The sequence below is a fragment of the Tachysurus fulvidraco genome, chromosome 14, assembly GCF_022655615.1.
Source record: "Tachysurus fulvidraco isolate hzauxx_2018 chromosome 14, HZAU_PFXX_2.0, whole genome shotgun sequence".
Taxonomy (NCBI): Eukaryota; Metazoa; Chordata; class Actinopteri; order Siluriformes; family Bagridae; genus Tachysurus; species Tachysurus fulvidraco.
In genome coordinates this window covers 25,960,459-25,986,652 of record NC_062531.1, presented here as the reverse complement: position 1 = coordinate 25,986,652, position 26,194 = coordinate 25,960,459, and the positions used below count along the sequence as shown (strand labels likewise).

The following is a 26,194-nucleotide window of genomic DNA, read 5'->3' as shown; positions in this document are numbered from 1 at the left end:
TACAGTGTTAAAGACGGAGACCCCGAACCTCAGGCTCGGGTATAATGTGGAATTTATAAAACATAAAGAATTTGACATAAAAAAGAGCATAGATTATGTCCCTGTCCTCATGTCCCTCGCTCATGAGTGTGGGAAGAAGTGACATGATCGATCAAATGAAAGTTTAAATCTTACTAAGGCTTTATATCTGTTTGTATGTTTCTGTTTTATTTTATATTCTGTCAGATAAAATGACCTCCGTCTCTGTTTGCAGAACCTTGGAATGTTCAGGAATAGAAAAGAAGTGTATAGATTTGACACAAGACTTTCTCATATATATATATATATATATATATATATATATATATATATATATATAGAGAGAGAGAGAGAGAGAGAGATTAATACTTGTATTATAAAAAGTTTGTGTAATATCTTCTGTGTAAAAATGTTTACAGATCTCCGACTAGAAGGTGTTTTAAGATGAGAACTACATTAAAGCACACAGTGAATGATCGACTGATAATAATATAATAAACTCTGCAGTGTTCATGAGTCTTAATGCGTCGTGTTTAACAGGTTTACTCTCCAAGTGTCTCGGCCTTTAACAGAGCGACCGATTAAAGCTGTTAGTGACCGTTAAAGTCATTAAACCCGATGATTAATACGAGTGTTTGTGTAATAAAGCATTGTGATCTATAGTAGTGATGATGTAGGTGCTGCAATAAAAAGCTATGGTATAAAAACAAGGTGTTTATTTTAGGACTTTTCACTGGAGCTGGTCAGATTCAACACTGCTGAGTTTAAACCCTCGTGTTCAGGATCCCACAGGAACGCTGGGGTTTGCTCCAATTTTCCTGAAAGAGAACATAACGGATATAAAGTCCAGAATCCTGCAGGTTACACTGAGCATTAATATGTTACCAAATCTGATGAACGTTTGAATATCAAACGATTTAATAATTGTACTTTTCTCTAAATAAAATACTGAAGCAACAGACGATCCCTCCAGAATTTTGTGGATTTCTTAAAATCTTGAAAAACTGCAAGCTGCGCGGTATATCACAGTATATCCTGTTTTTCATTTCTATGACCCTGGAGGGACGGAATAGAGTGATCTTGTATGTGTGTGTATGTGCGTGTGTGTGTGTGTGTGTGTGTGTGTGTGTGTGTGTGCATGTGTGTGTGTGTGTGTGTGTGTATGAATGTATGTGTGTGTGTGTGTGTGTGTGTGTGTGTGTGTGTGTGTGTGTGTGTGTGTGTGTGTGTGTGTGTGTGTGTGTGTGTGTGTGTGTGTGTGTGTGTGTGTGAAGTGGAACACGAAACACATCTCATTTTATCACAGTCCCATGTGACAGCATTAAGATTGTTGATGTTTTATTAAACTCACTGTTCTGTATAAAACACGTCTTCTTCCTTTATCAGCCCTAATGTTTATCTTCTTCCTTTATCAGGCCTAAAGTACATCAGCAGAATGAAGGTTGTTTCTGCTCATCGTGTTCCTCAGGACTGCTTCTTATAACACTACGTAGCTTCAGAGGAACATGATGAGAGGTTTTAAAGCATTAATGTTGTATATAAATGTAATGTTGTGTCCTGCTCACTGTGACAGAGAAAAAGCCTAAAAGTGAATGTTTATTACACCACAATATTCATCACCAGGAGAACGAGCAGGAAATACCTCAAAGCCTAATACAGTATATTGATTAAAGCACATGAGCTCCCATCACCTGTTCACTTCTCAGCTCCCTTCCTCCCGACACGCCCGAACCGACTGGTGATCTGATTTTCAAGCCCTTTGACTTGCACAAGTCAGTTTGGAAGCAATGCAGAAACACTTGGGATAGACATCAAATCAAGTCAAGAAGCTTTTATTGTCATGACAAACATATATAACTGTTACAGTACACAGTGACATGAGATGACGTTTCTCATGAAGCTACATAACACAAAGACAGAGCTATAAGGACTTAGTAAGTTAGTCCTGGATACATAAAGTGTATCAGATGTACAACCTGGTGCAAACATTGCAGGACAAGATAAACAAGACAGACAGGACAGTGAAGTACAAAAAGTTACAAGATAATACACAAAGGACAATAAACAGAGACAGCTGTGACCAGCGTTAATACAGTATGTTCAACAATAATGCATGCAGTAATACTATAATGAACACAGTTTCATAACAGCAGGTTATGAGATAATGTGTAGAATTGTGCAAAACAGCAAACGACTGGAATGTGAGACAGTGTGTGCAAAAAAGTGTGCAATAACAAACAGCATGTAAACGGGTCGACGGATGTATATTAGAAGTGTGTGTATTTGGTGTGGGTCTGTACAGTCTATACAGATGATGTGTGTGTGTGTGTGTGTGTGTGTGTGTGTGTGTGTGTGTGTGTGTGTGTGTGTGTGTTGTACTCAGAAGAGAGTACAGTGATACGGTGATAGAGGCCGAAGGATTTTCCTTGTTTATAAGTGTACAGAAGATAAATAAAATAAGTAAACAAATAAAAGGAAAGAAAAAAACAACATTGAAGTAAAATAATTACATAAGCAGATTATATACGAGGAAAAGGGCAACAGAAATAATACACACAGTGCATCAAAAACCAGTAAAGTTATTACTTCTTTTACCGTCTGGTGTTTTATTTAAAGGAATGAAGCTAAAACACACTTATGTAACTAAAGATGCAGGAATGTGGCACGGAGGACATGGAGAACATGAAGGACATGGAGGAATGTTTAATCTAATGACAAATAATCTAGAAGGTTCCTGATTACAGCAAAGGTCTCACCCAATAACGAACACCGAACACATCGTGTGGGTGGAGAATTTGGGCGAGGTTGAGCGAATAAATATGGTGTCTGCTCACGGATCGTCGTATCTGGCCAGATCGAGTCCAGAGTCTGTCCCAGGATGCAGCTTTCTGTGGTGATTTCTGCACTTTTTTGCTTTTTGCTTTTTCCAGGCATCAAATCTCTGAAAATCGAACCTCCAGACGTGAAACCTGAGATGCCTGAACCTCAGAATGTCGATGACGTGTAAGGAGTTTCGGCATTTCTCATATTTTTGCATATTTAATATGGAAAGTTTTATATTGTATGTATGAATTGGTAGAAGGTTGGTGAGAGATGAAGAAGTGTCATTGTGTCATAACGTAATTAACAGTTATTAAGATGTCAATCATCAGATAATAAACCAGAGATTAGGAAGAAAATGTGTTCAATTAAAAGTAAACCATAATTACAGCTTATAGAGCCAGGATTATGTCGTAAGTGAAGAAAACGTGTTATACTGAAACCTGATACCTGAATAAAGAGAGATTATGTGTTTCGACAGGATCTCATTCTTACATGAGAACTAAATTCCTTTTACTTCCCTTTTTTAATCTCCATTCAGCATTTATCTCCTGGCTGTGACCTCTCAGGCTGTAGGGGGCACAACAGAGACGCTGTGTGTGACGGTTAACCCCAGTCGCTCCGTTACACTGGAGGTCACTCTGGAGTACAACCAGAAGAGTGTCAGACTTTTGAGTCAATTGCTTTTAATTGGAGAATTCTACCGCTGCGTCCCGTTCAAGGTCAGACTCCTAATGACATCATCTTAAAGTGAAATGCACATTGCTGAATGTAACTCAATCATTTCTTTGTTTCGAGCTTCAGTTTACAATTTTTTCTGACCCAGAAGTTAGCTCCACCCTCACAACACGTCACAGGGGTTAATTCTGTCATTGCTCTTTAAGTCAAACCTCAGAGTTTCAAAAGAAGCGATTTAACAGAAGAGAATTGCAGAAAACAGATTTGCTCCATGAATAAACAAACAAACAAACAAACAAACAAACAAACAAACAAACAAATAAATAAGGGGGACACAGTGGCTTAGTGGTTAGCACGTTCACCTCACACCTCCAGGGTCGGGGGTTCGATTCCCACCTCCGCCTTGTGTGTGTGGAGTTTGCATGTTCTCCCCGTGCCTCGGGGGTTTCCTCCGAGTACTCCGGTTTCCTCCCCGGTCCAAAGACATGCATGGTAGGTTGATTGGCATCTCTGGAAAATTGTCCGTAGTGAATGAGAGTGTGTGTGTGCCCTGTGATGGGTTGGCACTCTGTCCAGGGTGTATCCTGCCTCGATGCCCGATGATGCCTGAGATGCCCGAGAAGTTCGGATAAGCGGTAGAAAATGAATGAATGAATGAATGAATGAATAAATAAATATTTCATATTTAAATATATATTTAAAAAAATAAGAGTAACATTTTATATCTGCTTCTTGTTTTCCTGGAAAGTTTTACTACGTATCTGATTAATCAGCTTGTTTTAGTGTTCATACTTTTTCACAACTTGTAGTCATCTGATTACTGACTGTAGATTATTTTACTGATATTTAGCAGACGTAAATAATTTTCCTCTAAGAAATGGAAAAAAACAAACGACTAAGTATGAAGTTTTGTCGTTTCTAACAGGTTCCTGTCGTAAGTGAGGAAACCGTGGCGTCTGTTAAGGTTCAGATTAAATGGTTGACCAAAGTGGAGAGCAAAGCAACAAAGATTCTCATCACACCTCCGTCTCAGCTGACCATCATCGAGACAGACAAACCCCTCTACAAACCGGGACAAACAGGTTACACCTCGTTAACGTTTCATCCCATGTTCCTGTTCTCTCGCTTCCTTTATAGCAGCTACTGTATAATCGGTGTTTCTCTCAGTAGCCTCTTAAAGCTAATAAGACAAATAAAACACTGATTTTTTACATGTTAAAAACAATGAAATGGAGCCACGTTATAGACATCAACTTTTCTTCCTGCAGTGAAATTCCGCATCGTCTCTCTGGATTCCAGCTTCTTCACCTTCAATCAAGTGGTAAAAAAAATCACTCATCATTTCTCTAAAATTATAATATTTATCAATAATTATAGCTGCATTTACAGTTTATATGCAAAGTTAACTTGACTTGACTCAGTTAAATATGTTCTAAATAAAAAAAAAACATGTGGCTTGTAAATAATAAAATATAATAAAATATGAACAGAATAATTTGAGAGAAAAAATACTAAAGAGTGTAAAATATTAAAAATGGAAAAATAAAGACATGGACCGAATTAAAGTGAAATCATTAAGGATATAAAACATCATGATTTATGATTTCAAGGTTCATAGAAAGTGTTAATGTAAATGTTCACTTCTTGTATAATTAACATAAATATTTTCCCTTCTTTTTTTTCAGTTCCCAACAATAGAACTGCGGGTATGACGTCGTGAGCAACGTTAATGCTATTTATTTTATTCTCATTTATTAAAATAAATATTTAGAATGAATAAGAACATTTTCTAAAATAAGCTTTGAAACATAGTACAGAAATGAAATGTCATGTTATTTTCTTATGAACTGACTTTCCTGAGCTCATGACCTGGTGTTACGTGTCTGATTGTGTCAGGATCCGAACTCAAACCGTATCGGTCAGTGGCTGAACGTCTCCACCGTCAGCGGCCTTGTGGATCTGTCGTATCCCTTAAACTCTGAGGCCACAAACGGAGTTTATGCCATCACCGTATGGAGGAACAACCTGGAAGCGCTCACAGAACAATTCGAGGTCAAGGACTACGGTCAGGACCAGTTTATTTTTTTGTAATGTGTAATAAAAACATTACATTGTACGTTTTACTTTTATCCAAATTCCCTGAAATTCGATGTTTCTACAGCCATGTGTGTGTTTTATATCCACATTATACCATTTCCAGGGAAACAGATAAAAGATCTAGAGCTGGTTTCAAGTGTGACATTTGCAAAGGGAATCTGTCTCTATTAATATTCAGTATGAACACAAAATAGCTGCCAATAGAATCAAGTAGTCAATATAATTGTTGAGACTTAGTGCTTGGACCCCTACGATCGCTGCTTCTGGCACTGTACTGTACTGTACTGAATTGTTTTAAATAAAATAAAAGAACAAATAGAAATCTTAATGAAATAATTTTCCTACCCTACAAAAAAACATACAGTTCTGCCGACGTTTGAAGTGACGGTCCAGCTTCCTCCGGTCATAACCGTCCTGGACACCAATGCTACGCTGAAAGTGTGTGCAAAGTAAGTGTTCACTACTCAGTGATGTTCTGATTCATTTTGTTTAATTCAGTACAAAATGGCACGTAAATTAAAATGACCAATGATTGTTGTGGTGTAGAAACCTTTGATATTAATACCGTGTTGCGGTATTAACCCAAGAACCCAAGCCTTTTAAACCCAATTTTTTGTTGTCCGTTCTCCACAGATATACGTACGGGAAGCCGGTGAGCGGCGTGGTGAAGGCCACAGTCTGCCGTAACAGTATCAGCTACTGGTGGTCCAGGCCACAAAGTGCAGGAGCAGCGAACATCTGCCAAAATTATACCATGCAGGTCAGTCTGCTTGCTCCAAACTCTGAGAAATCAAGAGAAAATGATCCAAACTAAAGCAGCTCCACTAGAATCCCAATCCTGAACATTATGTGATTAATAAACGTTTTTTTTCCTGCTTCAGACGGACAGGTCAGGATGCGGACAACAAGTTATAAATCTGAAGGACTTTGCGATAACGGATTCAGGCTACGAGAACATAATCAACGTTCAATGCGAAGTGGAAGAAAATGGGACTGGTAAAAGATTCCTAAATTAAGTCTCTATAATAATGATGATGATGATGATAATAATAATAATAATAATAATAATAATAATAATAATAATAATAATAATAATAATAATAATAATAATAATGCCTTTATTTAAATATATGTATAAGTATTTTTTTACTGCGGATGCAAGAGATATATGAATATATATGAATATAAATAGTAAAAACATTTAATCCTATATCTATATCATTTCTTCAGATATTTAAGTGATTCTTTTCTTTCTTTTTTTTGTTTAATTTTTTTAAAATACTAATCCCATAATAAGAACTATATAATGTTGTACACATCCTATGTTTGGTGTTACACGTATAACGGATGTAACATAATGAAATCCTATAGCTAGCAGTTCAGCGGTTTTGTGCACTAAACTTCTCCACATCTGGCTCCAGCTGTAAAATGAAAGAAAGCTCTTTCTCAAATGTGTTTTGATAACCGGCAACATGTTTCACTTTAACGGGAATATTGTCCTGTTTATTCCTCCTGTAGGTGCCGTTATGAAGGGTTCAGGAAGCTCTAGTATAACTAATAATATGGTCATGCTTTCATTTGAGGATTCGCCAACAACATTTAAGCCTGGAATGATGTATGAAGGAAAGGTAATAATGATATGGACCTGTTCACTGGTCATTACATGGCACTAGTGCACTCGTTAACCACGCTGGTTAGGTGATGCATAATAACATAATCCAGTAGCTTACCAGCAGGACAACATACATGAAGTACTTAACTATACTGTGTTAATAAAACTAGTATAAAGTTTTACAATATAGTGCATAATTAAAACTGACACTGATGCGAGCCTGCAATAGTTAACATCTGGTTAATTATTCCCACTATACTAGTTAACGCTATTCACTATGGTAGTTAACGCTATTCACTATGGCAGTTAACACTATTCACTATGGCAGTTAACACTATTCACTATGGCAGTTAACACTATTCACTATGGTACTTAACACTATTCACTATGGTAGTTAACGCTATTCACTAATGCAGTTAACACTATTCACTATGGTAGTTAACGCTATTCACTATGGCAGTTAACACTATTCACTATGGTAGTTAACGCTATTCACTATGGCAGTTAACACTATTCACTATGGTACTTAACACTATTCACTATGGCAGTTAACACTATTCACTATGGTACTTAACACTATTCACTATGGTAGTTAACGCTATTCACTATGGCAGTTAACACTATTCACTATGGTAGTTAACGCTATTCACTATGGCAGTTAACACTATTCACTATGGTAGTTAACGCTATTCACTATGGCAGTTAACACTATTCACTATGGTACTTAACACTATTCACTATGGCAGTTAACACTATTCACTATGGTACTTAACACTATTCACTATGGTACTTAACACTATTCGCATTGGTAGTTAACACTATTCACTATGGTACTTAACACTATTCACTATGGTAGTTAACACTATATTCACTATGGCAGTTAACACTATTCACTATGGTAGTTAACACTATTCACTATGGCAGTTAACACTATTCACTATAGTACTTAACACTATTCACTATGGTACTTAACACTATTCGCATTGGTAGTTAACACTATTCACTATGGTACTTAACACTATTCACTATGGTAGTTAACACTATATTCACTATGGCAGTTAACACTATTCACTATGGTAGTTAACACTATTCACTATGGCAGTTAACGCTATTCACTATGGTAGATAACGCTATTCACTATGGCAGTTAACACTATTCACTATGGCAGTTAACACTATTCACTATGGTACTTAACACTATTCACTATGGTAGTTAACACTATTCACTATGGCAGTTAACACTATTCACTATGGTAGTTAACGCTATTCACTATGGCAGTTAACACTATTCACTATGGTAGTTAACGCTATTCACTATGGCAGTTAACACTATTCACTATGGTACTTAACACTATTCACTATGGCAGTTAACACTATTCACTATGGTACTTAACACTATTCACTATGGTACTTAACACTATTCGCATTGGTAGTTAACACTATTCACTATGGTACTTAACACTATTCACTATGGTAGTTAACACTATATTCACTATGGCAGTTAACACTATTCACTATGGTAGTTAACACTATTCATTATGGCAGTTAACACTATTCACTATGGCAGTTAACACTATTCACTATGGTACTTAACACTATTCACTATGGTAGTTAGCACTATTCACTATGGTACTTAACACTATTCACTATGGTACTTAACACTATTCGCATTGGTAGTTAACACTATTCACTATGGTACTTAACACTATTCACTATGGTAGTTAACACTATATTCACTATGGCAGTTAACACTATTCACTATGGTAGTTAACATTATTCACTATGGTAGTTAACACTATTCACTATGGCAGTTAACACTATATGCACTATGGCAGTTAACACTATTCACTATGGTAGTTAACACTATTCACTATGGCAGTTAACACTATTCACTATGGTACTTAACACTATTCACTATGGTAGTTAACACTATATTCACTATGGTAGTTAACACTATTCACTATGGTAGTTAACACTATATTCACTATGGCAGTTAACACTATTCACTATGGCAGTTAACACTATTCACTATGGTAGTTAACACTATTCAATATGGTAGTTAACACTATTCACTATGGCAGTTAACACTATTCACTATGGCAGTTAACACTATTCACTATGGTAGTTAACACTATATTCACTATGGTAGTTAACACTATATTCACTATGGTAGTTAACACTATATTCACTATGGCAGTTAACACTATTCACTATGGTAGTTAACACTATATTCACTATGGTAGTTAACACTATATTCACTATGGTAGTTAACACTATATTCACTATGGTAGTTAACACTATTCACTATGGTAGTTAACACTATATTCACTATGGTAGTTAACACTATTCACTATGGTAGTTATTATGGTCAGTATTATGAGCTCATTAGTACTTTGAGCTCATTTCCATTTTTCCTTTTAAAGCGTAGATTTTTTCCTGATATTTGTCTTTAATACTCTGTCCTTTATCGTCAGATTAAAATGACAGACACAAACTCCAATCCTGTGAAAAGGAAGCCGGTGTATATGACTGTGACTTATGGGGATAATATAAATACAGTTAACACGCTGATTACAGACGACAACGGGATCGCAGTCTTTTCCCTCGACACCAAACCGTGGCATCTGGAGTCGGTCTCATTAAAGGTGAGTCTTCGTTATGGTCAGAAAAGAAAAGACTCTCGCGTTAATACAGGGTTAAATGTCATTGTTAGTTTTTTAAATACATTTGCCGAACACCAAATGTTTGTTTCTTTATTTTATTTATAAAGAAAACATTAAATATGTCATTTAAACTCAACATAATGTGGAATACGTCTCTAAAAAATTATATATTATTATTTCTCTGTCTCTCTCTCTCTCTCTCTCTCTCTCTCTCTCTCTCTCTCTCTCTATATATATATATATATATATATATATATACACACACATATATGATAATAAATAATGTATTATGATATAATATAATATAATATAATATAATATAATATAATATAATATAATATAATATAATATAATATAATTTAATATAATTTAATATAATATAATATATTAGTAAGGTGACATTGCTCTTATTCCACAGCAGAATGTTGTATAAACTCCCTGACACAAGCTGCTGCAGCACCACGTTACAGCGCTGCTTTACTCCCTGTTTTACTCTTTATTTTTAGGCACATTATGAAAAGACAGAGAGACCCATATCGTATAATGACAAGCGGTTCGTACCCTACTACCCCACTGCCTACCTGTGGCTTCAGCCCTTTTACTCCAAGAGCCAGAGTTTTATTAAACTGAAGCCCAGCTCGAAGCCGTTCAGCTGTGACACGTCCGCTAGCATTGTGGCTGAGTATCTGATCCACGAAAGAGTAAACCAGAGGAGCTTAACCTTCTTCTACATGGTGCGTCTGACTTTCATTAGAACTCTATATCCTTATAACATGAGGTTCTAACGAGGAAATCGTCTAACACACGATGAGTTTGTTTCATTAGTCTTTACTACTTAAGAATTAAAAATATTGGTTTTGTTTGTGCTGTGAAACGTGAATGTTCTTTATCGTCCTGCTGTATTCTTGTAGAAAAGGAATTCAGTCAAATACATTTTTATGTATTTTAGCTATATTGTGAACTCTATTTTAAATGTCAGATTAAATTCACCAGTCCAATTTGTCTAGACAAATTAATCAGCCAATCATCTTTGCATTAAAGTTGTCTTTCTCCTGAGCTGTGCTATGTGTCCTATAGGTGATGTCCAGAGGACATTTAGTTCAACAAGGACGTCTTTCGGTGCCCGTCAGTCCAGGACGTCTTTTGACACCCAACAGCCAAAGTCGAGGTGATCTGTAAACTGTCCATAAACAAACCCCCACAACATAAAACATACCGATTTGTGCTGTGGAAAGTTATTGATTTAATATAGCTGACGTTCTTAAGAGCAAACAGTTTTTAACATTTTTTTAAATGACGATTTGCTGAAGTAAAATGCACAACTCTGAACATTAATCTGTTCTGTAACAGAAATCAGTGGCAGATTGTTATTGCCCCTAACGAGCATCGACAAGTTGCCCCCGGTGGCTCAGGTGGTCGTGTACATGCTCCTGTCCAGTGGCGAGGCCGTGGCAGACAGCATGAACTACCCCGTTCAACCATGTTTGACTAACAAGGTCAGAAATTCTTTATTATTATTATTATTATTATTATTATTATTATTATTATTATTATTATTTGTTCTTATAATCCTTCAGTTTAGCATCGACATTGTGATCATCATTAGTCCTCTCATTAGTCTTGTGTCAACTGGAACAGATTTTCTCTTAGTATCGTTCATAGTTTTTCTCCATCAACCTTGAGCAGTTTCCTCGCTGATGAACCTCCTCTCGATATGCTGCTACCACCACCACCACCATATTCAGGGTGAAGAGCAGTCTGGAGGTTCTAATACATGCTGTCATGATTTTTCAGGTGTCTCTGAATTTTAGATCTTCTTCTGAGCTTCCTGGTGATGTGACATCACTGAGCCTGAAAGCTGCTCCAGACTCGCTGTGTTCAGTGAGAGCCATCGATAAGAGTCTGCTGCTGCTGGAACCGGAGAAGGAGCTCACCATCGACTCTGTAAGTTCAGACTCATGAAATCACCATCGCTTCGGTTCTTCAGCTTGTTTTAAATGTGTACTAGTGAACGTGTGATGTTCGAGGTGCAGGAGACAGATCAGAGTTAAACCTTCAGTTTTAGTTTGAAGAACTTTTGCTCCATTTTGCATTTTAGGACAATTCTGAGCAACTGTGTTTTGTTGCTTTGCTTCATGATCCATGTTCTGTAGAATTAAAAAGATTGACTTATTATTACTTATGATTATTGAGATTTAATTATTTTCTATACAGTTGGCTTAAAAAATGCTCACCTTTTCTTACCAAATTCTAATAATTTATTAGGGGTGGGGGGCTTAGTGGTTAGCATGTTCGCCTCACACCTCCAGGGTTGGGGTTCGATTCCCACCTCCACCTTGTGTGTGTGGAGTTTGCATGTTCTCCCCGTGCCTCGGGGGTTTCCTCCGGGTACTCCGGTTTCCTCCCCCAGTCCAAAGACATGCATGGTAGGTTGATTGGCATCTCTGGAAAATTGTCCGTAGTGTGTGTGTGTGTGTGTGAGTGAATGAGAGTGTGTGTGTGCCCTGTGATGGGTTGGCACTCCGTCCAGGGTGTATCCTGCCTCGATGCCCAATGACGCCTGAGATAGGCACAGGCTCCCCGTGACCCGAGAAGTTCGGATAAGCGGTAGAAGATGAATGAATGAATGAAATTTTAAACAGATTATTTATTTTTAAAAGGTTCCCTGTTGGTAATTATAATAATTGCTTGTAGAGGATTTTTAGTGGATCACAATGACACAGGAATAACATCATGCCTTTATTCCAGGTGTTCGACATGCTGCCTGTCCAGATGTTATCAGGATATTCCTACAAGATCTATGAGGAGGATTTGATCCCGTGTTCACCGATCTTCATTGATAAGCGAGTGGAAAGATCGATCGGTTATTTTCCTTACGGAAATGTCGACGTGTATAACGTCTTTAGAGTAAGACTTCTTCTAAGAGTAAACTTTGGTGTCATCGGACCTTTTATTAATTAGACATATAATGATCATCTCTGATTGGGCAGAAGGTCACAAACCTCGTCACGATGGTAATGTTTTCAGAAGATGTGTGTTTATGATTTGTTGTGTATTATGTTGTGTTTGTTCTCAGGATGTTGGAGTTAAGATCCTGACCAATGCTGAAATCAGATCGAATCCCGTGTGCCCTGAAGGTTTGCCGATTAGGAAGCGTGAGTGGGTTTTGTGTTCCCATTTTTATCAGCATTAAAGGTGGGGTCTCCGTTGTTTGAAAACCAATGTTCACATCAAAACAAACACGCCCCTAACCCAAACGGGTCCCACCCCTGTATCGATAGCTCCGCCCACACATACATACGTAACCCAGGCGACTAACAGAAAGAAACGTGTCTTTATCATAGCTGAAGGGAAGAACAATACGATTGTAGATAAACAAACAAGCAAAAATGCCACACAAGCATAATGATGTAAAGGACAAAGGCATATATTAGTTCTGTGTAACAAAGCAAAACCAACGTTACTCACCTATCGAGAAGGAAAAAAGCGCCTCGGCGTCTTAAGTAAAGTCGGCCACATATTCACAGGTCGGAGTTTCCCGAGTCGATAACTCCTGAGCTAAACGCTGTTACTACACAAAACGCGGTTGTAGCTGCCTCTCTACATTACTACGATAGAAAAGAGGTGTTATTTGTGTAGTAACAGCGTTTAGCTCAGGAGTTATTGACTCGGGAAACTCCAACCTGTGAATATGTGGCCAACTTCCTGCTCCTTCAGTTCTCTCCAGCGCTGGAAAGCTGATCCTATATTAACACGTCCTACTTCTTGTCCTTATCGTAAGCCTTTCTTCTCTTTCTATCTTTGCTTTTATCCTCCATGTCCATGTTAAAACCGCTTTCTGCTGATGTCACACATGCGCACTGAACACTCTCTCCACCCATATTGACAAGCCCCGCCCCTTTCTGCTCATTGGCTACACGTTTGTTTTGTTTTTGTTGAGTTTGTCGTCCCGACTCGGTTTTCTGAAGCATTTCTCAAACATCAGAGACCTCGCCTTTAACACACGAGTTCAGTATTTTAGAATGTTTTATAACTTAGAAGTCGTTGTCTCATCCACAGCTGATGTCCTGAATGAACCAGCGTTCATGAAAATAGAAAGTGCTTCAAATTCCGTCCTTCCAAACCAACCAACAGTCGTTACAATCCGCAAACATTTCCCAGAGACGTGGATTTGGGATCTCGTTCCAGTCAGGTGTGCATGTGGTTTCATCCTTTTCAGATTTTATAACTCTGTGTTACTGAGTCAATGTTATTCCCTCTACAGTCGGACTGGAGTGACAGCCATTAATAAAACAGTCCCAGACTCCATCACTACATGGCAGGCCGATGCATTTTGTACATCACCTGTGGGGTTTGGAGTCGCCCCGAAAACTGAGCTTATTGCCTTCCAGCCTTTCTTTGTGAGCGTCACCATGCCCAGCTCTGTCATCCGAGGAGAAGTGTTCACACTCAAAGCCACCGTCTTCAACTACCTCAAAAGCTGTATGATGGTGAGTTGAAATGTTTGGTCTAATTACATTCTAATTACATATACAGCTGGGTCTCCAAACACGTCACCGGTGTGTAAAACCTGACTGAGTTCAGCTTCTACAAGCTGATGTTCTCATCACCCAATCACTGATCCCCATTATTCTCATCACCCAATCACTGATCACCGTCCTACTCATCACCCAATCACTGATCACCGTCTTACTCATCACCCAATCACTGATCACCGTCCTACTCATCACCCAATCACTGATCACCGTCCTACTCATCACCCAATCACTGATCTCCATTATTCTCATCACCCAATCACTGATCTCCATTATTAGAAACCCAAGACAAGGATGATTGAAGTGCTTAGTAAAGATGAAGGTCTTCATTCTCCTGTCTTGAAGGCTCTTGTACATGACCAGATGTTCTGCAGGTTACACAGCTTCATCAGGAATAAGGAAGGTGATGGTTTGAAAACTGTGTGTGTTAAAGGTGAAGGTGTCTTTGGCTGAATCTAAGCAGTTCTCCGCAACCCCGTGTAAGAACTGCAGCTACACACTCTGTCTGTGTGCTGAGGAGAGCTGGACCTTCTCCTGGACCATCACACCGAAGCTTCTGGGTACGTCAAACATTTATAGCTCATGTGTATTTTGTTACATTTAAGAATTGAAGAAACTTTTTAGTACTAAAACATTTTTTAGACACATTAAGGAATAGATTTTCTTGCTGTGTTGTAGGTAAGATGAGAGTCAGCGTGACGGCGGAGGCCGTGCAGACGTCTGTGCTGTGTGGGAAGGCTGCGGTCACTGTACCACAGAAAGGACGCATCGACACGATCATTAAGATGCTGCTGGTGCTGGTGTGTATATTATTACAGACAGGGGACACAGTTACCGTTACACAGACAGGGGACACAGTTACTGTTACACAGACAGGGGACACAGTTACTGTTACACAGACAGGGGACACAGTTACAGTTACACAGACAGGGGACACAGTTACCATTACACAGACAGGGGACACAGTTACTGTTACACAGACAGGGGACACAATTACCGTTACACAGACAGGGGACACAGTTACAGTTACACAGACAGGGGACATAGTTACCATTACACAGACAGGGGACACAGTTACTGTTACACAGACAGGGGACACAGTTACCGTTACACAGACAGGGGACACAGTTACTGTTACACAGACAGGGGACACAGTTACTGTTACACAGACAGGGGACACAGTTACTGTTACACAGACAGGGGACACAGTTACCGTTACACAGACAGGGGACACAGTTACTGTTACACAGACAGGGGACACAGTTACGGTTACACAGACAGGGGACTCAGTTACGGTTACACAGACAAGGGACACAGTTACTGTTACACAGACAGGGGACACAGTTACCGTTACACAGACAGGGGACTCAGTTACGGTTACACAGACAGGGGACACAGTTACCGTTACACAGACAGGGGGCACAGTTACGGTTACACAGACAGGGGACACTGTTACCGTTACACAGACAGGGGACACAGTTACCGTTACACAGACAGGGGACACAGTTACTGTTACACAGACAGGGGACACAGTTACCGTTACACAGACAGGGGACTCAGTTACGGTTACACAGACAGGGGACACAGTTACCGTTACACAGACAGGGGACACAGTTACGGTTACACAGACAGGGGACTCAGTTACGGTTACACAGACAGGGGGCACAGTTACTGTTACACAGACAGGGGACACAGTTACTGTTACACAGACAGGGGACACAGTTACTGTTACACAGACAGGGGACACAGTTACTGTTACACAGACAGGGGACACAGTTACTGTTACACAGACAGGGGACACAGTTACTGTTATACAGACAGAAGACACAGTTACTATTACACAGACAGGAGACACAGTTACAGTTACACAGACAGGGGACACAGTTACTGTTACACAGACAGGGGACACAGTTACCGTTACACAGACAGGGGACACAGTTACTGTTACACAGAAGGGGGACACAGTTACTGTTACACAGACAGGGGACACAGTTACTGTTACACAGACAGGGGACACAGTTACTGTTACACAGACAGGGGACACAGTTACCGTTACACTGACAGGGGACACAGTTACAGTTACACTGACAGGGGACACAGTTACAGTTACACAGACAGGGGACACAGTTACTGTTACACAGACAGGGGACACAGTTACAGTTACACAGACAGGGGACACAGTTACTGTTACACAGACAGGGTGACACAGTTACTGTTACACAGACAAGGTGACACAGTTACTGTTACACAGACAGGGGGCACAGTTACTGTTACACAGACAGGGGACACAGTTACTGTTACACAGACAGGGGACACAGTAACTGTGTCCCCTGTCTGTGTAACAGTAACTGTTACACAGACAGGGGACACAGTTACTGTTACACAGACAGGGGACACAGTTACTGTTACACAGACAGGGGACACAGTTACTGTTACACAGACAGGGGGCACAGTTACCGTTATACAGACAGGGGACACAGTTACTGTTACACAGACAGGGGACACAGTTACCGTTATACAGACAGGGGACACAGTTACCGTTACACAGACAGGGGACACAGTTACCGTTACACAGACAGGGGACACAGTTACCGTTACACAGACAGGGGACACAGTTACTGTTACACAGACAGAAGACACAGTTACTATTACACAGACAGGAGACACAGTTACAGTTACACAGACAGGGGACACAGTTACCGTTACACAGACAGGGGACACAGTTACTGTTACACAGACAGGGGACACAGTTACTGTTACACAGAGAGGGTGACACAGTTACTGTTACACAGACAGGGGACACAGTTACCGTTACACTGACAGGGGACACAGTTACAGTTACACAGACAGGGTGACACAGTTACTGTTACACAGACAGGGTGACACAGTTACTGTTACACAGACAGGGTGACACAGTTACTGTTTCACAGACAGGGGACACAGTTAGTGTTACACAGACAGGGGACACAGTTACTGTTACACAGACAGAACACAGTTACTGTTGTAGAAATATTAACAGGTTTTCACTGGAAGTTTAAAGCTGTGATTCTGTTTATATTCTGCTGCTTTTCTCAGGCTGAAGGAACCAAACAGTATAAAAGCTACAATGTGCTTCTCTGTCCATCAGGTCAGACACACACACACACACACACACACACACACACACACACACACACACACACACACACACACACACACACACACACACACAGACACACACACACACACACACACACACACACACACAGACACACACACACACACACACACACACACACACACACTCAGAGACACACACACACACACACACACACACACACACACACACACACACACACACACACACACACACACACACACACACACACCATAATCATTATTGTTGGTTATTATTGTTCACTGTGAGATTATTGAATGTAAATTGTTCTGTATAAAATACATGAAAAACTACAAGATTAAAACAAACTAAATACAGATTCTAAATTTTACAGTGTTTTCTTTAAAAGCTGTTTTAATCACAACTTATTTGATGTTGTGAAATGACGTCTTGCTCACAGATCAGTGTGTCATCTGTACTTTGTGTCACACATTCTCTCTGTCTTCTCTCTGTTAGGAAGTGCAGTAGAACAGACAGTCTCATTAACACTGCCCGAGATCATGGTGGAAGGTTCGGCCACTGCGTCCGTCTCTGTACTCGGTGAGTCGTCGGTTCATCCGCTTCTGACAACGTGTGACATTTAAACATGGTTTAAAATCAAACAAATAATGATTTAGGATGATATTCTGGAAAAAAAAAACTAAAAAATTACATGGTTAGTGGTTAGCACGTTCGCCTACAATCTACACTACAATCTTAGTGGTTAGCACGTTCGCCTACAATCTACACTACAATCTTAGTGGTTAGCACGTTCGCCTCACACCTCCAGGGTTGGGGGTTCGATTCCCGCCTCCACCTTGTGTGTGTGGAGTTTGTATGTTCTCCCCGTGCCTCGGGGGTTTCCTCCGGGTACTCCGGTTTCCTCCCCCGGTACGGTACAAAGACATGCATGGTAGGTTGATTGGCATCTCTGGAAAATTGTCCATAGTGTGTGAGTGTGTGAGTGAATGAGTGTGTGTGTGTGCCCTGTGATGGGTTGGCACTCCGTCCAGGGTGTATCCTGCCTTCATGCCCGATGACGCCTGAGATAGGCACAGGCTCCCCGTGACCCGAGAAGTTCGGATAAGCGGTAGGAAAAGAATGAATAATTACTCATGTTTTTTGTAATGTGTGCTGTACAGGAGATCTGATGGGTCGAGCTCTACAGAACCTGGCGAGTCTCCTGGCGATGCCGTACGGCTGTGGAGAGCAGAACATGCTGCGCTTCGCCCCCAACATCTTCATCCTGCAGTACCTGGAGAGCACCAACCAACTCACTCCTCAGATCCTGAGCACAGCTCAGACCTACCTCGTGACCGGTGAGGACTCTTTACAGTATAAGAAGCTGATGTTTGTACTTTCTTCCTCTTGCCTTCTTTCCTTTGGGGTTTAGTGTCTCTGGTAGAGACGTAACTAGTAGTTAAGACAGTAACACTGAGTGTCTCATCTCCTACACAGGATACCAGAGAGAGCTGACCTACAAACACACTGATGGATCTTACAGCGCTTTCGGGATGAGCGACGCATCAGGAAACACATGGTGAGTCTCAGGGAAAGTCAATAAGAGCCACTTTAACTTCCTAAATAAAGACTTTTTATTTCAGACTACAGACATGATCATGTTTATGTTCTCAGGCTGACGGCGTTCGTGATGAAGTCTTTCGGAAATGCGAAGAGATACATCTTCATAGATCAGGTGTTTGTGGACCAGGCGAAGTCCTGGCTCGGGCAACAGCAGCAGGCTAACGGATGCTTTGCCTCAGTGGGACAACTCTTCCATCTGGACATGAAGGTCAGGACACCAGACTGAGTCTGATACCATGTTCTGTTAGAGGAGAGGAATAAAGAGCGCTGTGGTGAAGCACAGTTACTGTTAGCTGCCTAAACATCCACATATTAGAAGAAGTGCATTAATATAAACCTGTGTTTTACAGCTGTGTTACAGTCAGTGCTGCTGTCCTCAAGATTAATAAACACCATCTGACTAATCACACACTCTCTCTCTTTCGCTCTCTCTCTCTCTCTCTCTCTCTCTCTCTCTCTCTCTCTCTCTCTCTCCCTCTCTCTCTCTGTCTCCCTCTCTCTCTCTCTCTCTCTCTCTCTGTCTCTCTGTCTCTCTCTCTTTCTCTCTCTCTCTGTCTCTCTGTCGCTCTCTGTTTCTCTCTCTTTGTTTCTCCCTCTCTCTCTTTCTCTGTCTGTCCCTTTCTCTCTCTCTCTCTCTCTCTCTCTCTCTCTCTTTCTCTCTCTCTCTCTCTCTCTCTCTCTCTCTCCCTGTCTCTCTCTCTCTCTCTCTCTCTCTCTCTCTCTCTCTCTCTCTCTCTCTCTCTATTTATCTCTCTTTGTTTCCCTCTCTCTCTCTGTCTCTCTCTTTCTGTCTCTCTGTCTCTCTCTCTGTGCCTCTGTTTCTCTCTCTGTCTCTCAATCTGTCTCTGTCTCTGTCTCTCTCTCTCTCTCTCTCTCTCTCTCTCTCTCTCTATCTGTCTCAATCATTGTCTCTGTTTCTTTCTTTCTCTTTCTCTCTTTTTCTCTCTCTCTTTGTTTCTCTCTCTCTCTCTCTCTCTCTCTCTCTCTCTCTCTCTCTCTCTCTCTCTCTCTCTCTCTCTCTCTCTCTCTCTTTCTCAGGGAGGAGTGAATGATGAGGTGACCCTCACAGCGTACATCACAGCTGCCATGCTGGAACTCAACTATACCGTAACAGTCAGTAACTTATTTCCATCATCTTATGCAGATACTTACAGATGCTGACAGAATTCTCCCTGTGGAGATTCACTGGGAACTGATGACTTATCAGATGTACTGAAAAGAGCTCTTTGCTTAGTTTTTAGTGTACAAAACAATTCACACTGATGTGATGGAGACAGTTCTGAGGGATTAGAGAGTTACATAATGATTTGCCTCAGATAATAGAGTCAGGTAACATCCTAGGACTTACAACATCCTGCTTTAAAACACCATTCTTTGTGTAATAATCTGTGTATGTCAGGATCCTGTGGTGAATAACGGTCTTACCTGCCTGAGGAACGCCTACACTCAGGTGAACTCCACCTACGCCAAGGCTCTCCTCTTCTACACCTTCACCCTGGCTGGAGATTGGGTGATGAGGAACACACTCATCTCAAACCTGGATGCAGTGGCCGTAGTCTCAGGTTTGATGATGATACGTCTATTTATTGAAATAAGCATCATGACTTTGTACATGAGTAGTTCAGGCTGTAAAAATACCATCAATCAAACAATATTTACAATTACAACAATTCTCAAAGAGACTACGTAGAAGGCCTTAAGTCCTTATTTTAAACTGCGGAGCCTTCGTTACGGAGACAAAGGAAGTCAGTGTTTGTTGCAGTTTGGTGGTTTTCAGGGTTTACGGAAATTAGAGAAATTTAGTTTTAGGTTCTTGATGGAAATAATTTTACTTTGCAATAACTTTAGTATAATGTCTCCATCAGGTGGTGGACGTCACTGGAGCAGAGTGAGCGTTGGATCGGTGACCGACTCTTTGGAAGTAGAGATGACCTCGTATGTGCTTCTGGCTCTGATGTCTGGACCTGAGCTGCCCGGGTTTGGTCTGGGTTACAGCATCAGTATCGTCCGCTGGCTTTCTCAGCAGCAGAACTCCTTCGGAGGCTTCGCGTCTACACAGGTACAAATCGTTCACATTAAACACTAAACAAGCTGAGCGACTAAACTGTCAGGATTACAGCTCGCTCTCTGTTCAGAACGTTGCATCCAAATTTTGTGGAAAATGTAGAAAATAAGGTCATTTCAGAAATGTCTGCATTCATCACAGCTATTTTTATAAGACCTTGGATAACAACCATGGACACTGCACATGAAAGGGTTAAATTTGCTCTCTTTGTACTCTTTCCCATCATCTAGGACACTGTCGTGGCTCTTCAGGCTCTGGCTAAGTACAGCTACGCCACCTACAGTCCAGCAGGATCTGTAAATGTTACTATAACATCACCATCAGGGCTGATTAACACCTTCACCATCAATCAGAGTAACAGACTGCTGTATCAGGAGAGTGAGCTGCAGGAGGTTCTTGGAAGTTATAACGTTAAAGCACAAGGGAGCGGCTGTGTGTACGTGCAGGTCGGTAGATCATCGCGTTACTCACTCACATCAGCTCCATTATTAATTACGAAGGTTCTCAGCAGGTCGGTTTGGGTGGATTTGTGCTAATAACTAGATGTTTTTTCTAGTTCACTTTGAGCTACAACATCCCTCCTCCACCCGACAACTCTTCATTCAGCATCTTGGCTTCAGCATCTGGAAACTGCAGAGTCCCAAATCCATTTCTAGAAGTTACCGTTACTGTCATGTGAGTTATAAAAATAATAAATAAACAGAAGCTGTTATATGTTAAACCTAATGGTCAGCATTGATTTAATAGCCTCAGGTAAACTCCCACACTTTAATAATACATGCTTTAATAATGAACGTAATCAGAATATCGCTAAATAGCATCGAATGTTATTTTTAACGTAATCTTTTGGAAAAGCGCTACGATTGGTGATCTTTTTAATGTTCTTTTCATTTTAGGTATAACGGTAAACGAGCGAACACCAACATGGTGGTCATCGAAGTCAGACCTCTGTCGGGATTCGAGGCAGACGTGACATCTGTAGCACTCGTGAACAGCGAATCCAAAGTAACGGAAACCGTTAATAGGCATACTTACAGATCTAAATATTTATAATACACATATAATAAACGTATTCAGTATAGGGTAAAAGATGTTGTCATGGTAACAGAAGGATAATCCTCAGTTGTACAGAACTTTGCATTCATATCTGCTCATTCACCATTTATCATATTGTTGAACCAGTTGTGTTTTTTACTCCATCGTTTTTTCCAGGCGGCTGACGGAGCTGTGAAACGTGTGGATCTGATTGAGGGCAACGTCATTATCTATCTGGATGGAGTAAGAACACATATCAATATAGAATATACAGGGATTTGTAAAATAATTGTTACAGCATTGTTACTAAATACAAGAACAGAATGATTCATTTAAACAGAACAGAATGATTCATTTAAACAAAACAGAGTGATTCATTTTGTTTATCTCCGTTTGTTTCAGCTGACAAAGGGAAAGGAGAAAACGTACACTCTCACCATCATGCAGGTTGATTCAGTGAATAACTTGAAACCGGCCGTTGTGAAGGTTTACGATTACTACGAGACCAGTATGTGTCATTTTATTTATTTATTTATTTATTTACATTTTTCTATCCTGTCTTCACTTAGCTTTTACACACAGAGCTCACACTGTACCTGTGGTGTGTTTTCTGTGAGAATCAGTGACCTAAGACATGATTTCTGTGTTATTTCCTCCTTCTCTAGGGGACATGGCTGTAACCCAATACATCTCACCGTGTCCATTTCAGTGAGAGTCTGACTGGGATCTGAGAAGAGCAACAGCGACAGAACGTCTACCCCTTTAACTTGTGTTAGGGCAATTTTACATTCTGTTACAGATATAATGTTACTTAATAAGATAATTTTTTTTGTTTACAATTATTTTAAATTCGATCTGTGAAATTCTTCATATGTCATCTTAAAAATGATCAAAACAGGTTTAAAGCCACCGAGCGTGAGCGATATCTGCACATTTACACTGCTGTGTTTGGGTTTACTGAGGAAGATGTTATTGTAAAAGAATCATTAAGGCCTTGAGTCCTCACCGTTGTATCCTTGCTCAGACCTCACGGTTCATCAACAAGACAATTTCACTACAGATTAAAGCGAATACGAATTCATTAACACAAAATAAATAAAGGTTTGCCATGATTTTACCTCAGAAACTGATCCAGAATTCTTCTTATACAAGTTTTTGTGTCTAATGATGGAGTAAATACTGTAATTCTTGATTTTTTTTCCAATTATTTGTCCTATTTTCTTTACAAGCCTAAAAAAATCAGCTAATAAACACTGTTAAAACCATCAGACCTTCTCAGTGTGTTTCCTTCAACTGTGTAACAGAACATGTTCCAGTTCCACCATCACACCGACCAGTACAAAGCATGTACAGTACTGAAGATAAGTGAATGGATGTTATTCTTACATATCACTCCATCTTACATATCACTCCATCTTACATATCACTCCATCTTACATATCACTCCATGTATGAGCTCAGAGTATGATTTCATATTTATTAGCCACATATATACAGCAGGCCTTCACTATTCTGATATTTGTATTTACTGCTGATTTGTCTGCAATTTTTAAATGAAAGTAAAGAAGATAAAGTTCAGTGTATTTGGTCTGAGTTCATTGAATAGCTTTAACTTAGAGTTGAATCTGTTCAGGGGGCACGGTGGCTTAGTGGTTAGCACGTTTGCCTCACACCTTCGGGGTTGGGGGTTCGATTCCCGCAACCACCTTGTGTGTGGAGTTTGCGTGTTCTCCCCGTGCCTCAGGGGTTTCCTCCGGTTACTCTGGTTTCCTCCCCTGGTCCAAAGACATGTATGGTAGGTTGGGGTTAGAACCTGGGCATCATTTTTGACAGAGAACTTTGTTTTACCCGACAGTGAAATGCTGAAATGCTGAAATCCTCCTTTTATCAGTTAAGAAAGTTGTCCAAGCTGAAATCTATTCTTTCCACAAAAGATTTAGAATCTGTTGTACATGCTTTTATGTCTTCGAGGTTGGACTATTGTAATGCCCTATACCTGGGTTTGAATGTATCTCTCATAGCTCGCATACAGTTTGTTCGAAATGCTGCTTCAAGGCTTTTAACTGGCACCAAGAAGATGGAACCCATAACACCTGTGTTCATTTCTTTACACTGGCTTCCAGTATTGTATAGCACTGGTCCCCAACCTTTTTTTCGCCACGGACCGGTCAACGTTTGATCATTTTACCGCGGGCCGCTGGGGGTGGGGGGTGGCAGCTATACAATTAAATTAAAATTAATAATTTTAATGTAATTGTATTTAAACATGCCTTTTTAATTCATTACAACGCTAAATAAATGAGAACCCTGAGCTTGTTTCTTCACAACGAGACGGTTCCATCTGGGGTAATAGGAGACAATGACACCCGAAGTGTGTCGCTTATGTCCAGTTTATTCCGTCGTTTTGTTTTGGTTGCCATCACTGCAGAAATCCCCGCTTCACACAGATAGCATGTCGGAAATGACGATAGGGATGTAAGTGCTGTGATGACAATCTCAGGGTATTCCGCCATGACTTTAATGCAGAACACTGGCAGAGTTTCTAACTTTCTAACGACGTCTGTTTCGTGCTCATTTTTGCTAATTTGTGGGTTAAATTTGAGCAAACACAATATACACGTACACCAAGCACTGTTAAACATGACAAAGTACCGGTGAACAGAGAGAAGAGCGATACACACCTTCTCTCTCCACCAAAGCTACGACACCACTGCCGCTTGCAGCCGCTCAGCTCCAGACGTCACCTAAACCCGCCCCGATATCACGATATTTTGCGCATGCGCGGTATTGGTGCGGCTTTAGGTGACGTCTCTCAGCTCCCGGTTAACCTCTCGTCCATGGAAAGTCGCACAAACCCGAGAGAAATACACCACAGTAAATATAATGGAAATTATATTAATGTTCCTTGGGCGGCCCGGTACCATTTGGTCCACGGACCGGTACCGGTCCACGGCCCGGGGGTTGGGGACCACTGCTGTATAGAATAGAATATAAGTTCCTGATCACTGTGTATAAGGTCTTACATCAACAGGCTCCTGATTACATCAGAGCTATGTTGAGTCCATGTTTGAGAGCTAATGAGCATATGTTGTTGTCCGTTCCGTGAACACGGTCGAGGAGGAGTGGAGATCGTGTATTCTCCGTGGCAGCTCATGTGTTATGGAACGGGCTACCATTGTCTTCGAAATCGGCTCCTTCTTTGGCTAGATTTAAAGGTCAACTGAAGACTTTTCTTTTTTACAAGGCTTTTTGCTATATGATTAGTATCTTTTCCCGAGGTTTTGCACTTTTATTATGATGTTAGTTTGATGTGTTTTATGATTATACTTTTTATGACTTACATCATATTTTTACCATGTAAAGCACTTTGGTCTATTGTTATGGTGTTGAAAGTGCTATACAAATAAATTTTGATTGATTGATAACCCTAGTGTGTGATTGCACGAGTGAATGAAAGTGTGTGTGTGTGTGTGTGTGTGTGTGTGTGTGTGTGTGTGTGTGTGTGTGTGTGTGTGCACTGCGATGGGTTGGCACTCTGTCCAGGGTGTATCCTGCCTCGATGCCCGATGACGCCTGAGGTAGGCACAGGCTCCCCGTGACCTGAGAAGTTCGGATAAGCGGTAGAAAATGAATGAATGAATGAATGAATGAATCTGTTCATTTGAGTGTTTCTCTGTTCATTATACTATACATCATTATAACTCACTAACGGGGCAGTCGTGGCCTAATGGTTAGAGAGTCTGATTCGTAACCCAAAGGTTGTGGGTTCGAGTCTCGGGCTGGCCATGACTGAGGTGCCCTTGAGCAAGGCACCGAACCCCCCAAATGCTCCCCGGACGCCACAGCATAAATGGCTGTTCATGGTGTGTGTGTGTGTGTGTGTGTGTGTGTGTACTTTGAATGGGTTAAATGCAGAGAACAAATTCTGAGTATAGTTCACCGTACTTAGCCG

General features: G+C 40.4%; 1 protein-coding gene across 1 annotated transcript; it reads left to right on the top strand.

Moving 5' to 3' along the window:
• The first annotated feature begins 2,844 nt into the window (after positions 1–2,844).
• Positions 2,845–23,507, top strand: LOC113656696 (alpha-2-macroglobulin-like protein 1). Its single transcript, XM_047799808.1, has 35 exons — positions 2,845–3,021; positions 3,380–3,560; positions 4,442–4,598; positions 4,785–4,837; positions 5,202–5,222; positions 5,413–5,581; positions 5,978–6,062; positions 6,247–6,373; positions 6,495–6,609; positions 7,132–7,241; positions 9,699–9,869; positions 10,394–10,621; positions 10,965–11,055; positions 11,238–11,383; positions 11,682–11,831; positions 12,636–12,794; positions 12,964–13,042; positions 13,947–14,079; positions 14,152–14,377; positions 14,856–14,982; positions 15,101–15,222; positions 17,498–17,549; positions 18,036–18,119; positions 18,701–18,877; positions 19,017–19,098; positions 19,194–19,350; positions 20,181–20,255; positions 20,542–20,704; positions 21,008–21,201; positions 21,438–21,653; positions 21,764–21,882; positions 22,104–22,212; positions 22,420–22,485; positions 22,645–22,750; positions 22,908–23,507. Exons 1-35 carry the CDS (start codon positions 2,897–2,899, stop codon positions 22,952–22,954), a joined length of 4,422 nt encoding a protein of 1,473 aa, XP_047655764.1. The 5' UTR covers positions 2,845–2,896; the 3' UTR covers positions 22,955–23,507.
• Positions 23,508–26,194: the final 2,687 nt, after the last annotated feature.